General features: G+C 32.6%; 1 protein-coding gene across 4 annotated transcripts in view; it reads left to right on the forward strand.

Moving 5' to 3' along the window:
* LOC128223966 (protein lev-9-like) overlaps nucleotides 1-16,840 on the forward strand; it is a 55,609-nt gene that overhangs the window by 16,500 nt on the left and 22,269 nt on the right. For 3 of the 4 annotated variants that reach the window (XM_052933510.1, XM_052933511.1, XM_052933509.1), the window contains exon 2: nucleotides 15,510-15,662. In XM_052933510.1, coding sequence (XP_052789470.1) covers nucleotides 15,510-15,662 — 153 coding nt within the window. Of the gene's footprint in view, nucleotides 1-10,124; nucleotides 10,609-15,509; nucleotides 15,663-16,840 lie in introns of those variants that run through there. The other variant, XM_052933512.1, reaches the window with a different exon arrangement.

Genomic DNA, 16,840 nt, shown 5'->3' on the forward strand with positions numbered 1-16,840 from the left:
CTATTACCCCCATAATTTATTCCAGAGATTTCGTACATCTGTCAAGCTTTCCAACGAGAATTCGTGGCCTTCTGTGAAGAATTCTGGCGAGCTTGCGGCATTTCGGTATAAAATTGATATTAACAAAGTATGTGAATTTGTCTTTCTTTCATTCATAAACTTGAATTTTACCAATGTCTCCTTTCTGATGTCTTCAGTTTACAGCCCGAACAAGAACATGTCAAAGCACTTCTTCGAACAATGATTCGCTGAACCCCACAACACTATAAAGATTGCATAAATGTGTAACTGTGACTCATGCATGCATTGATTTGAACGGGGTCGGAAAGTATGCAACGTTGAATGGGACCATCTTAACGATGTTATCAAAGCATGTTTTGTGATCATTGCACAGTGTGATATTGCATCCTGCAATATATATGTCATGTTTGCCATTTGAAGAGTGTAGCGATTGGCTACAGATAATTATTCATTAAAGTAAAGTGCTTTCTTAACATTTCTTAGAAACATAATGTAGTTTCTTTAGGAAAGTTTATACACTTCGTGTACACGAAAATTATCTTTCAAAGATGCACTCTCACAGGTTCACAGTTTTGACTTTTGTTTTAGTATTGTCTCAGAACCACCTTCAATTCAATCCTTTTAGATAACTCACAATAGAACAGATCTCAAAGATGTGGGAAACTGCCGAAAAATTCATTTCTCTAAAAGCTTTAATAACACCTTTTGCCATGAAATATCATATTTCGAATGTTAATATGAAAAACTGTTATCTGATCTTTTACGCAAAGAATAGCTCATTTCAAGACTAAAGGTAAAATAAGTTGTCACAACGACCACTCTATGGAAGTGCAGCTTTAAAACTTAAAGAGTCCAAGTACTATGTAAGTTTGATATATATGAACGGAGGTGTAAGTGTAATTATCAGTACACAAAAAACAGTTACAAATATGTAGATTGGAAAAGTGCTCTGTCACAAAGAACAAGTTGCGATCTAAGTAAACCGTTAATGAACCATTTGACTCGTCGATTGTATGTCATATAATAAAAACCCTGGTACAAATAAATCTCCGGCACTCAGATCCCACCGATACGGCTAATCTACTTCCAAGCTCAATTCAGACTTCGACGTATTTTAGCGCAACCATTCATCGGTAATGCTTTATATCTTAAGATGCCAAATCTTTTTTTTTTCTTGTGGAAATTCGTTATGTCTTGATATTACTAAATGAATACATTAAACTATCAAGATGATATATTACATTCATGAATATTCAGCGAAACAAAACAACTGTTATGCCTTCGCGAAAGGGAATGCTCAACTCCACAGTAGTTTCGGCTTTGTAGCATTCATCAGATAACTCAGGACAAAAGTGTTTGCAATGAGACACACGAAGCTGAGGTAGACATTAAAAACAAATTGTTAAAAGTAGTTATTTCGACTGCATGTATTAAAAAAATATATCATTTAACAACAATGTTACCAATTCTTCTCTGAATTGTAAATAGGATAAAACCTAAAAAACATATTTTTTACAATCCAAACAAATACATTGTTACTATCGTACTACACTTATCGATCACTGTTTATACATGTTCATGATGTATTATCAAAGCCTTATACTTAATTTCCTAATACAGTCATTTATACAATTGGAAAATAAAGTAAATGAGTTTCGTAAAATCATAATTCAACAATAAAACGACCTCGTGATAATATTTTTTATCTTCAAGCTAACCTCTCTTATTGTTATGCAATATTAGTTCAGATATAAAGTGCATTAAGAAACGTTATGAGAATCAACTACTCTGCCTCAAAGTGTTCCAGTGCACTTCTGGAAGAAGGTTAATTCTATGAACGTCCCATGATGTGCATAAGGGCATTGCAATTCAATTGCTATTACGGGATCATTAATGGACTTAATCTCTGTCTGATTAGGTTAGAATTTATTAAGTAATTACTTTGTGAGTCTTTATGAAGCACTAATCACTTTAGCTACGTGTCGCTACTGTTGAACAGGATTAATAATACAATGTATACTTTTTATCATGTCTTTCATTTGGGAGAAACACTTGTATTCCTTAAGAAACAACTCATTCTGAAGGTTTTCCTTCTCCAACACGCTCAAAAAAAGGATTTGTCTGGAATCAGTTAACATGGCTTTTGCATTAACAAACAAGATGGTACTTCCGGTTCCAAGGTGTTGATATTGATCCACGTTCTATGGGAATGCGCTCAATGTAGGGTCGTTTTCAATAACCTTATTAGATTGACCTGAATCTAAACAGTAAAATCCCAGCATTTTCGTTTGAGGTTTAGATCTTTGACCTTACAAACAATCAACCTTTTGAATGGACTCATAGATGGATTTCTTGTAAAAGGTATAAGTACTATAGTATTAAATACTTATTTAGGACTAAGGCTTCTAAAGAGAACGTAATGGCACCATTTGGGCCAATTAATGCTTATTTGAAACCCATAGATACTCCTTTCCTGGATACTCATCAAGGAGCGCGATTCTCGGCCGTAAATGTATATCATTTTATCATTTTTATGCAAAAATGTAACGAGGAAATTTTACTTGTGCAATAACTAACCTACTGGTAACAGGCATACACGACTACTTCAAATAGTCTCCATCTTAGGGTTTTAGTGTTGTAGTTTCCCATGTGTTATTCTTAGGAATATGTATATATTCGTAAGAAAGATAAAAATTATGGAAGTATGTATATATTTTCATAGGAAATAAACCTTTAAGAGTCAAAATAGATTGCATTACTGTCAAGGCTGAAAACATATGAATATTTATGAGGCAAATGCAAAAAGCACTTTACTTTTTATATTTTAAAATTACTGATGCGATTACATTGAAAGCGAAAATCAAACACTAATACTTTTAAGGGACTATACACCAGACTGACACCAAAAAAAGATTTTTCTGGAACGAATCTCAGGACAATTATTTAATAAAATGTTTTACTCTTTGATATCATAATTGTAAAATAAATACCAAAATTAAAAAAAGTCGGAGACCGGGTTCGAACCGATGTCGCCAAAATTGCAATATTGGAATATTTAAGCTATATACCTAACTTGGCAATATCACGTGATAACATCGACAAGCCAGTCACGCATAATAATGAATTCTAATGGGTTTACATACCTAGTAATCTTTTTTAAATGGAAAAATACGAAAAAACTGTGAAAAATAAATTATTTGTAAACTATGTGGTACTTCAGTTAGTTAGTTTCAATGCATTGTACACATCGATACCAAGTTTATGTCAGTTTTCGACAATTTTTCTTTTTGTTTCGTTGTCATACGGTGTATAGACCCTTTAAGATAAATGGTGTGGTTGTGCTTCTTTCTCTTTCTTTGTTTGAGAGTTAATGTCCATCAGGCATTAGTATGACATTGTTTTGATTAAGGTGGAATCAAGAACAAGCATCTACATAAGAGGAAAATTTATCGATAAACCCGTTACATTGGGCATGACAATTCCTAAAATAGCTTGAGTAATTTGCATGAACCATATTGTTTTTTTAATCTTAATGTTAAAAAGGTGATCGTTTTGGACTCATAATCTAGACTTTATCTAATCAAGATTGGCATCTAGTCTCACTGACAATTTATCACTTTAACCTTTCGAAGCCGACTTAAGTAAACACTTTTCTCTATAAAATCTGTGAAAAAACTACGTAATTAAATACAATCACTGTAATTATGTCATCGATTTCGTTCACAAGTGAATTAAACCTAGAAGCACAGCAAGCAATAAAGCATGGTAATGAAATAGATCTTGCAAGTCAATTATATGCAAATCAAAGAGCCGTCCCGTAAATATTCCTAGGTTTTTACTGAGACAATATCGTTTTTTTTTAGGATTGTTTATTGAATTGGTGTGTATCATATTGGACACATCATATATATATGATCACAATTTAATCTATTGTGATCGCCCAATGTCCGGCGTCCGTTATCCGTCGTCCGCCGTCATTGTTATAAATGTAATGCAACTTCTTCTCTGAACAGAAACCGCATGGGCCAGATCATTAATATTTGGTATGCAGCCTCATGTGAAAGTTCTTTACCAAGATGCTTACAAATTATGTTCCTGAGGTAAAATGTGGTCACGCCCGGAGGTCTTCTGAAAGATTTTCGTCGCTTTGTTTCTACTGCACACAATAAATTAGTGTACAAATTTAATAACACCCATGCCACAACAGATAAGTCTACATGATATGTATTTATTGTATCGTGACCATGATTCATTAAGTTCCCCCGCAATATGTTGGAGAAAATGCACATGGACTTTATAAGACACAATAAGGTTTTAGAAACGTATGTGTTACATGGAACAGCCTTGCTGAGACAAAACATTGACAAACGTCTTTAGGATATCGGGTCGCTTTCTATATCACTCAATCTATTTTGAATTCTTAGTAGAGTAGTAAAACAATGCTAACAATTTGCAGCTTATAAATTTGAAGCCAATTGCTTACAAGAAAAACTCATATCCTCTTCGCTTTAAAAGTTTAAAACAACATTTTGGGAACAAAAACACATTTCCAGATATGCTAGGATATTCAGTTGAAAAAATACAACAATTCACACATCGTTTGCACGTACTTCGCAAATTGTGTAAACGATGAGCAGTGTCTTGATATAAATTGTGTAAAAACTCAGCAGTGTCTTGATATAAATTGCTATGTTTACTATTAATAAAAGCTGGAACCGTCTCAAAATGGATTGATTTGCTACAGCTTGCGTAACTATTTTCTTGTCAGGAATTCCGTTAAATAATATAAGTTTTAGAAGCATGCGGAGTGTTTATATCCTTATCTGCTTCTCTGCAATTACTGCAGGTAAGTACGCAACAGTGTTGTTAATTAAGTAATATAGTGGAAACACAAACTGATTACTTGTTTAAACACCAATTGACTGTATACGTAATAATTTTATCTATATATTAATTTGCTTGCGTTTATATGAGTACAATTTCAAAATAAACGTGTACATGTGAGTTACTTATCATATTTACTATTTGTTCATTATATACAAAATTATTTAAGCGTTTGTTTATCTGCTGTTATAACATTTGAAAGAATGCTGCTTTAGAGGATTATTTTAGGAGCTGTAGAGCGTTTTCCAGCATCCACCTGCAACGCAGATATACCGTGATAATTAAAATAAAATTAGATAAAAGCAACATATCAATAAGTAATATATGATTTTTTTTTTGCAAACAAATGCCAATCACCCAATAAGCCCGTGTTTAACTCGCTTTTTTAGCACTTAGAGGAACTCATGTCTCACCGTATTGTATTATCTCGAAATAATAAACGTAATTTAACTTGTACAGAACCACACAGTCACTTGAATGATATTTTCCAAAAGCCAGTAACGTTGTCGAACAAGTATCAAAGGAGTTTATTATGTCCAAGTAACTTGTATGGTGTCGTCAAAGACTATGACCCCAAAGAAATTCCCTTCACCAGTACAAATATTTTCAACGAAAGTTGTTCCGATAATTCGTGGCTAAATTATTACGGGTTAGTCGGGAGTTAAAAAAACTCTTCAGTTAAAAAAACAAAAAAAACAAATATATATGTCAGAAAAATAATATGTAACATAGTGCATTGTTTAGAGTTTCGTTTTATCTGTGATTCACGCATGGCATTGATTGATTTGAACGGGTCAGAAAGTATGCTTAGTTTAATGGGACAATCATTACAATTAAATCGATGCTTGCTTTTATGTTTAGTGCACAATATGATATTGTATTTTACTTTAACTCCTGCAATATGTCATATGTGTTATTTGAGGACCTGCAATCGTTGGCTATAGATTATTACTCATAACGTTAAGTGCTTTCTAAATACTTTGGAATAGAATGTAGTCTCTTTACAAATATTGATGGGTTTTTTATATAATAAAGATATTAATTAACGATAGAGATATGAACGCATGTAAATGTTCAATAGTTACAAACATGTAGACTCAAAAGAACACCTTGCAAGCTAAGTAAACCGTTTGTGCACTCTTTGTCCTGTGGAGTGTATGCAAAGCAATGAAATGGCACGCAAACAGAAACATCCTTTCAGGAAGAATAACCTTAAAGCACTTCTATGTTCAAGCCGTAACGCTGCAGACTTTATATAACACAACCATGTATTAAACAGGATGCAGTATTTTACGACATATTCTGGGGCATTAGAGATGTTATAGGTATAGCAAATTTAGATTTTTTGGTCTGCAATGGGAGAGAACACTTTGCAGCTATTGTTCTCAAAAATGAAGAAAACAAGAGAATAATTGATTATTTCAATATAATAAGGTTATCATTTTTAGATGTCAAGTTAATTATGATTTGTAGTCAAGATGTTTAAATATTACCAAATAACATACAATTTACGAATGATTTTAATATGTTTGACCTGTTTATATTGGGTAATGATTTTATAGTATTTAAGAGATGTTTGTTAAAAATTGCAGTTTTTTTGAAAAAGTTGAAAAAAAAATGTTTGCATTATTTCTGTATACTTAAAAACCGGTATAGCATCACATGGGGGAGAGCTTCTTCTTTTATACATCTATTATGTGCATGACAAAATTGAATGCAATTTATCAACTTTATCTCTATTACGGTAAATTGCAATGCACTTCCGGAATACAATCAATGCACTGAAAGTTGTATCTCTCATAATGCAATTAAGAGGTCGCTATGGCCATTATAATTCAATTGATGTAGCCGAATCATTCGACGTGAATAATTCTCGGTTAAAGTCTTGCAGTAACTGTGTGTAAAATACCAATAATATTCATCAATATCGCAATTTAGTAATGCTACTTGCATAAAAGTAACTATGTGGACTCTTCCTATTGGAGCAGATTTAGTCTAAAAAAACAGTTACAATCCAGTGCATATCATTTCACGTCTGATCGTACTTTCACAGATAGGATATACATTTGTCTCTCTGTTTTCGACTGAGATAAGCGTTGGTGTTTGAGGGTGTTTTTCTTGTCGATATTTGGACCATTTCCAGTACAAAAAAACCAATACGTTTTTCATTAGATTTATCAAACCTCTGATGAAGGTTCATATTTCTGCTGTAAATGAACGAAGGATAATGCATTGAAGTTAATTAAGTACAAATTCATATAATTATTTATGAATCTGTTTGTTTCTGTCATTTTAAACAATAATCATTGGCATAAAACACCAAATAAACCAACACTGAAATTGAAATAAGTTTAAATAAGGCATATATATATAGAAGACTGTTCGTATTTTTTTTTCAAATCATTTGGTTAAGTTTTTTCTATAGCATATTTATTTATTGTTGATTTCTTTTATTCTTATTTTATAAACCTCATGTTTCATTCAATGATGGAATCATTATGACACTTTATAAAGAAATAGTTTTTAACCCTGAATTTCCTTTAAATAACAGCAAAGTACCTACTACGACTGGAATTATTCGATGGTGTGTGCGTTAAGTACATTGTCTTACTTTATTCGCCATTGTTTGCTGCTGATGCTGGCTTACTTTGAAATTAATTTTAAAAATGGGACAAATGCGAGTACATATACGCTGGTTTAAAACCTCAGTGTTCCAGTGCACTCGTGCCAAGGCGGTATCGATAAAGCTATTCTGATGCCGATGTGGACATTCTGTGATGTTTGTACGACTCGTGCATCTCGTTCGGTATATTTTAGACCCTATCCTTGTGACTCTCAACGGGGTTATAACTTAAATAGTTGACAATGGGATTGTTCCTTTAGTTGTTATTATTATTATTGGCCATAAGGCGTGTTTCTGGTTATTTTGGAAACAATCCTTGCATTTAAATTAAAGCGAAACTATCGCTAAAATCATCGAATTTGGTATGTAACATCATTAAATAACTCGAGAACTTGAACTTCTGCATGAGTTTGAAGGTATTTGCCATTTGAACACAAATTGCGCGAACCATATTGTTTTGACACCGAAAGTGAAAAGGGATCGTTCGGACGCATAAACTATACCTTATGTAATCAAGATTACCATCTGTGCGTATATAAAACTAGACATTGGCCAATGAAATAATTCTAGCTTTCAAAGCCTGACTTAAGTTTACACTTTTCTGCATAATTTCGAAAACAAACATAAATAAATAAAAAAAAACAGTCACTACTTGGGTTCGAATTTCTTTTATATGAATTCAGCAAGCAATAAAGCATGAGAGTAAAATAAATATTGCAGGTCAATAAAATGCAAATCAAAGAACCCTTCCCGTAAATATTCCACATTTTATTAAGGCATTATCGCTTTATTAGGACTGTTTATTGATTTGATGTGAATCATTTTGGACACATCTTATCAATAGACTTACAGTATGATCGTATTTGTAAATATATTTTTGTTAGTCGCAAACATAATAATAGAAAGATTAAATACTCCTGCCATGTAGTTCAAAACAGAATGTTCGACTGGACTTTTGAGATATGGTTCATTTGATTGTCTTACAAGTATTATAAAAAATATAAGAACTTTACATAAACAGTTTCAACGAATGATTTATGCATTGGTGTTATACGCATATACAATTATACAAGTTGCTTCCAGCAATATAGTTGTTATAAAAATACAATTAAGGTCATATATAGACGGCAACACATCTCAGTTGGCTTTTTCCTTTCGTTTCTTACTACATTTTACAATTACGTTCAACTTATAAACAATTTTTTCTTATATATAGCAACCAATAACTAATTACTTTGTAAACCGTACCTTTTATAATGCATTTTGCTTGATGCAAACAGAAAGACTGGTATATGAATTAAACTATATTCAGGTTTAGAGTTGAATTCGTTCTCAGAATGTACTGCATTCTTGCTTTTGACACTACTGCAAAGTCTTTCTCCGAATCGCAAAAAATGGCCAGATCAGCATGAATTCCTTAAATCTCTGACACGGTAGTTATTTCAAATTAGTGACGGCAACTAATCTAATCATAGTATGGGTTTTCTTTGTTTATAATAACTATATTTTGTTTATCAGATTAGTTAATCAGATTAATACTGTTACATTCAATGCTATTTCATACCGTTTGATCACGTGATTAAATACCTAAAAAATGAAAGCTTGAAATACATTTAAGTTCAATTCAACTGTACAATACAATTCACTTCAAACCTTACAACTTAAATGGATTTCAAATTTAAAAAACTATTCTTTATGAATTTGTTCATTTGTGAAGCTGTAGGTAATTGGCCTTTAATAAAGGATTTTAGGTGGGAATATTTTTTCTTGTCTTCGATTTTCCTGAAACAAGCCCAAGATACAAGTACTGTAGAACAACGTGAGTAAAGCTGCACTCTCACAGATTGACCATTTTGACAACTCTTTCTTTTATTTTTTTGTCTTGGAATGAACCAATCTTTGCGTAAATATCAGGAAAACAGTGAAATAAAACTGGTGACAACATATCAGATCGCAGTTTTTCATATTTCGGTTCGAAAATTGATGTTTATGGCTAAAAGCATTAAGAAAAATGTATAAAACATCAATTTTTGATTATAAATAAGAAAACATGCGATCTGAGTTTTTGTCAGTAGTCTTATTTCACTGTTTTCCAGACGTACGCAAAATTTCGCGACTTCCAAGACAAAAATTAAAAAAAAAAAGTTGTTAAAACGGTCAGTCTGTGAAAGTGCAGCTTTAGTATTTATGAACAGGACTTTATTGACCCTTGTATTGTTCAACTTCAACTTCGACACCCGATCGATTCACGAATATAACACCCTCCCGAAGATTAAGCAATCTGTGAAATATCTATAGAGTAATGAATACAGGCTCTTTGTCTTTGACCTGGCGCTGCTTTTGGAGTTGCTACGTTACTGAATTAAGAATTTCGCGGCATTGTTTCTCTCCCATACAATAAATTATGCTACAAATTTAATTAACATCCGCGTCACAACAGCTTAGTTACATGATATTTATTTATCGAGCAAGTATCGTGACCATGATTCATTTAGTTCCCCCACGAAGTATTGGAGAAATGTTCTTGGACTTTATGAGACACAATACAATTTCAGAGAGGTGTGTGTTAAACATGGAATAGCCTTGCTGAGACAAGACGCTGACAAACGTCTTACGAATATCGTTACACACCACTTTAAATATTCAGAATTCTTAGCAGAGTAGAAAGACATTGTAAAGTAAAGTAAAATCCTAATGGTTTAAGCCAATTGCTAAGAAGAAAACCACTATCGGAACGTGCTCCTCAAAAAGTTAAAAACAATACTGCAGGAACAAATTAAATACTCTAGATGTGCTAAGAAGTTTACACGGACAAAACCAAAAATACACATCGTTTGCACGTACTTCGCAAACTGTGTAAACGCTGAGCAGTGTCTTAATATAAATTGTGTAAACACTTAGCAGTGTCTTAATATAAATTGCTATGTGTACCATTAATAAAAGCTGGAACCGTCTCGAAATCCATTGATTTTTCTCGAGCTTGCGTAACTATCTTATTGTCAGGAATTCCGTTAATAAGAAAAGTTTCAGAAACATGCGGATTGTTTATTTTCTTATCAGTTTCTCTGGAATAAGTGCAGGTTAGTAGACAATTGACGCTATACGTTTTGTTATTATAGAAAGTCTTTTAATTCGCTTGGGTTTATATGATTTTTTTTATTTTATCGTAATAATTAAATTAAAAGCGTACCTTTGAATTATCATATATCCTCTTAGTTCATACATGTAAAGGAACTTGGGTTTTCTTGAATGTACGAGTAAATGAGGTGTAATATTAAACTGGTCAGAATGCATTGTATATTTAATTTGCTATTAAATATCAAATGTTATGTAATAAAAAATATATATTTCAGTGTTTATTTATTTGCTGTTTTAGCAATTGCACGACTATTGATTTCAAGGGCAGAAAAAAGGCTCATGAATGTATATTACTGTACTTTCTTAACATACATGTATCGTTCTTCATTAATAAACAAGAGAAATACGTTAAGTCATGGGTATCAATGCGCGTGACAATAATACCTATTCAATGGGAATTAACTGTTAGTTACCTTACAGGTAATAAAGTTTTGGCGAATTTAAAGTGACACTCTTATTCAATATCAATACATACACATATATAACAAACAAAAAATATGAGTTATAAAACTTTAAGTACTTACTAAACAATGCAATTATGGAAAATATTTATTACTGAAAACAAGTTTTAATCGTGTAGTAAATATCTGAAAACGCAAAAATATTAAATAATTGGTGAGTTTCAAAAGATTTACTGATATCATCTATCGTCTCATAAGGTAAAAATACCCTGTTTTCTGCACATTTATTTCAAATTAAACTCAGTATCCTTCATGAGAACCATTGTTTTTGACATTTATCCACCCTCTATAGTTTATAAGAACACTTGTGTTAATTGTGGTAAATCTTGAAGTCATGGTGACAAATAGCCATACTCATGCTGAAGTACATTTACTCTTCAAAATGGGCATTAATGAATATATTCTTAACAACCCTTAATGGAGAGTATAGCACATCGACTCACGAAGGTCAATTTAAGCCCGCAGAAAGTGTTCAAATCTATACAAATGAACATGATTAACCGAAACGCTTTTATGATATGATCAAATACCAGTTTTTGATAATGTAATTACAGGAATCAATGAGTTGAAATGAGAAGCCATCAAGTACTGTGTAACGTATGTTCTCGCCTATGCCGGTTGTCATAAAGCCGCAGACTAATCATTGTGACAAAGCATGCCAAAGGGAATAATATCATACAAATAAATGCCTTATAATTGTAGTGTGCGTAATTTATGTGGATCCGGAAGTATCTTTTAACAGCCTTTTTGGAGCTGCAACCTTTTCCAGCACCCATTTTCAACAAAGATATACTTGGATATCTAATATCAAAACAAGACATCGATAAGGTTTATTTTAAATAAGTTTTGTAAAATTGCCATATTACCCGGGCCTCTTTCGTCATCATCATATCGTACTAAGTCGTATTCATGTCGCACCATAACGGAATCACTCGAACTAATATTAGTACCCCTTTTAACTCGAACAAAACCGCAGTAACTGGAATCATATCGCAAAAAGCCAATCTTATTGAAGGATTGTCAAACTATTGTCCAAGTAACTCGTGCGGTGTCGCCAAAGACTCGTTACTATGACCCCCAAAATTTTCCAGTATTTGTCCAGCAGCACAAATATGTTCACCAAACGTTTATCTAATAACTCGCGGCTATTTTCGGCGATTTCTGGCGAGTTTGCGACATGTCGGGGTAAATGTTCAGGTTTGAAAAATATACGTACATTTACATTTTCTCATTATTAAACATAAATTTGCTGATGTATCTTCAGTTTATAACATACACAAATATTTACGTCGCTATAATATTAAGGTAACGTAGTACATTGAATACAGTTTCGTCGAATCTGAGACTCATGCATCTATTGATTTGAACGTGGTCGCAAAACATAACAAGTTTAATGGGACAATTCTTACGATGAAATCAATGAATGTTTTTGTATTCATTACTCAATATGATATTGTCTTTTAATGAAGCTCCTGCAATATGTCATGTTTGCCTTTGAAGACTGTCATTATTGGCTACATATTATTACTCATAACATTAAGTGCTTTCCTCAATTTGCTATCAAAGCTTAACCCTAGAAAAAGGCCTGATAAGAAACACGTAGTACACAACCGTATTTCTTTAAAGCTGCACTCTCACAGAATTACCATTTTGATAACTCTTCATTTTTTGTCTTTGAACGAGCCAATTTTCGCCTTGATATCTGCAAAATAGTGCGATTAGACTGCTGATAATAGATCAGATCGTAGATTTTCATCTTTCTGTTCGAAAATTAATTTTAATGCTAACGCTTTTAAGAAAAATGCATAAATCATCAATTTTTGAACTTAAATATGAAAATCTACGATCTGATTTTTGGTCAGCAGTCTTATATTACTGGTTTCCATGCATTTTCGCATAAATTGGCTTGTTCCTAGACAAAAAAGTTGTCAAACGTTATATCTGTGAGAGTGCAGCTTTATCACTGAAGTTGGAAAAGCGATCGTTTAGTAGTATAATTTACATCTTCTGTAATCAACTTAAACCAGTCATTGGTCAACGAAAAAAATCGAGCTTTCGAATCCAAACTTAAGTAAACGTTTTTCTCCACGTATTTCCAAAAGAAAAACAATTAAATACAGTCACTCTATATGTTCGATTTTCTTTCACAAATGAATTCAGCCAGAAGGACAGCGAGCAATAAAGCATGAGAATGAAATAGATCTTGCAAGTCAATTATATGCAAATCAAGGAACTGTCCCGTAAGGGAAATATTTCTCTGCTCTTATTTAGGAATCAGCAGCGCTTTATTTAGAGGATTTTTGTTATTTGGTTTGAATCATATTGGCATCGACAATAAACGTATTATATGATCGCATTATATGATCGCAATGTATGATCGCATTATTTTAATCCATTGTTTGTGCTCGCAATTATTTAAAGATGCACTCTTACTCCCAAATAAGATTTACCACAATTAAAAATATTGGTTTGATATTTCAAATAGGATGAATAAATGTCGAAAACAATGGTTCTAATGAAGAACACCGAGTTGAATTTGAAAGAATTGAGCATAAAACACGGTATTTCTACCTTATGAGACTAAAGTAGACCACATTAAATCTTTAAAGTGACACTCTTATTCAAAATCAATACATACACATGTAAAACAATCATAAGTTTTGAATAATACACCCTCAACTACTTACTAAATGATGCATTTATGAAAAATATTTATTACCATTAACAATATCATGACCGTGTATTTAACAGCTGAAAACGCAAAACTATTAAATGATTGGTGAATACTCAAAGATTTACTATGATCTACTATCGTCTCATTAGGTAGCAATACCGTGTTTTCTGCACATTTCTTTTCAATTAAACTGGCTATCCTTCATAATCATCATTGTTTTCGACATGTGTACATCCTTTTTGGTATATTAAAACAATTGTATTAAATATGATAAATCTTATTTGGGAGTAATAGTGCATCTTTAAGCATTCACCAATCATTTCATATTTTTGCGCTCTCTGCTATTAAATACAATCTTATTATCAGTAATTAACATTTTCCATAAATGCATTATTTAGTAAGTATTTAAAGGTCTATCAGTCAAAATTGATGTTTGTCATACATGTGTATGTATTGATTTTGAATAAGAGTGTCACTTTAAAACTATAAAACTGACTCATATGTTGCTTGAAATGATGCTTGACTAGATAGTCAATATATGGCCCCTTTGGCCAGGCTGCATTTGGTATTACTGTCAATGAACAAAATTGCATGATTGGATTAACTTTGTGCTTTCTGACGATCAGCGAACTGGCATGACGGTCTGTCTATCTGAATGAATTTATTTGAATTGCATGTTGTTGTTTTTGTTTTTCATTCAAAGCATGCAGATAAACAGAGCTGTGTCATCTGGTTCACTTAATGAACGATGTAATTGTTTTGGACACTTAATCAATTACTATGGCAGTTTGCGAACAGTAATTATTTTCAAATGTGCCATGCGAGCACAATTTCAGATATAATGGTGTATTCTAAATACTCATCTTGAAGCAGTTTAGGTTTTGGTTTTTGGTCTCTAGCAAACAAAGGCTATTTAAGTGTACCTTCTAGTAACTGGTGCGTTTGAATCGTGTCAATACAGATTCCATATTTTCTGCCAAACGGACATTATTATCCCATTCATATCTTTAAGGAACATGATGATGATGATGATGATGATGATGATGATGATGATGATGATAATGATGGTGGTGATGATGATGATGATGGTGGTGGTGGTGGTGATGATGATGATGATGATGATGATGATGATGATGATGATGATCTATACCCACCGAGACAACTGCAGATACCAAAAGAAACCTTGTAAAAGAGATCCGCCCCTCTGCATTTCATAATTGACAGCATGCTTCTTTCTTCCAGTTATTGTAGTGACTGAGCTTTGCCTTACTAGATGTCGCTTATAGGTGGCAATGACTGAAACACTTTAAAGTTCGCATACGACTTATTACATTTCTTTGCAAAAAAGGGTATTCCTTAATTGCTTCAGTAGCAGGTGGGGATAGACTATGCATAGACTGCAACTGCAGATTCATGACAGAAACCATGGAAACAATGTGAACGGATCTCGCACAATCCTTGAAAGGCGAATATTCCACATGTTGTGTGGGTGAAGTATGCCTAAGGTTTCAACTGCAGGTTCTTGGCAAAAACAATGTGAAATGTATTTAGAACATTCTTTGAAAGGCGAATCTTTCAGTGACGGGTGTGGATAAACTTTGCCTACAGAAAATAAAAAAAAAAAAAATGTGTAAGGGATCCAGTACATTCTTAGTACATTCCCAGTTAAGGCGAATTTGTATTACGCATACCATTGTCTATCTTTCAGTTACCGGTTTAGATGAACTATGTCCACCGAGGCAATTGCAGATTCCACAGGGTCGTGAATGTCAGAAACCCTGTGAAAGGGACCGCGACTGTCGATCACGCCGGAAAGCATGCAGATGCGACGGAATATGCGGACGGAGCTGCATTCGCGCTGGTAGGTTATTACGTGTGCCAGATAAAGTAAGATATGATAAAAAAATATATAAGATCCGGTTGGGTGAATTTTAAACAAGATATATCACAATAATATGTGTAGTTTATTCTAATTTACTGTTTTGCATTGTGTAGATATGGAAAAAAGTGGTGATTGCCTTTGATTTCACAGACATTATAAAAATAAGTTAATAAATGTGTTAATCCTTATCTCGCTTTACAGTATGAATATTTGAAAGTTAAATCAAAGCATTAGTAAATAAATTGCTCATGCGAACGTGTGTTATAGCTGATTTGGTTATATTAATACGATTCGAGTTCATCTTATAATAGGTAAAGATAAAAATATGTATCACTACTAAGGAAAGGCACATATTGATTTTGAATTTTTAAAGATTATATATTATTTAGTACATCGAACACTATGATCTTTTTAGACATTTCGTTTGCCATTAACTTTTTATCGAATGTCGGTATGCTTTAAAGTACGAGTCATATCAAAATCAACATTTTGTTGCAAAAACTAAATATCACAATCCATTAAAACCACAACATTAAAATCATTGTCAGTTGTGAAATCTGCAAATACACATGTTCTCCTAAAATCATTAAAAACCGAGTAATTTCGGAAAAAAAAACATCATTAAACAGTAAGTAATTCAAGAACATGTTAACTCGAAAACAAAAGCATTTATTTAGAACTAGTTGACAAGGATACAGAATTACTTTATTTCTTCCACTGAACAATATCGTACCATCTTTGCCTTAATCTTATTTAAAGCTGCTCTCTCAAAGATTTAATGTTTTGACAACTTTTTTATTTTTTGTCTTGGAACGAGCTATTTTTGCGAAAATTAATGGAAACAAGTGTTATAAGACTGTTGACAAAACATTAGATCGCAGATATGTATATTTAAGTTCGAAATTAATGTTTTATGCAGTTTTCTTAAACCGTTTGTAACGGTTTAAGCCATTAAACATTTGATTTCGAGCGGAAATATACAAATCTGCGATTTGATCTTTTGTCAGCAATTATTGGTTTGCAGATATTTATGTTGGCACCGCTCTGCCATCACATGTATTGACTTAAAACTTATTGACTGGAATGTTACACTGTTTTTCGAAACCTCTAATTTAAAGATTTAAAGCGTTCTTCGGGACATTAATTATTCTTATTTT

The sequence above is a fragment of the Mya arenaria genome, chromosome 17, assembly GCF_026914265.1.
Source record: "Mya arenaria isolate MELC-2E11 chromosome 17, ASM2691426v1".
NCBI classification, from domain to species: Eukaryota; Metazoa; Mollusca; class Bivalvia; order Myida; family Myidae; genus Mya; species Mya arenaria.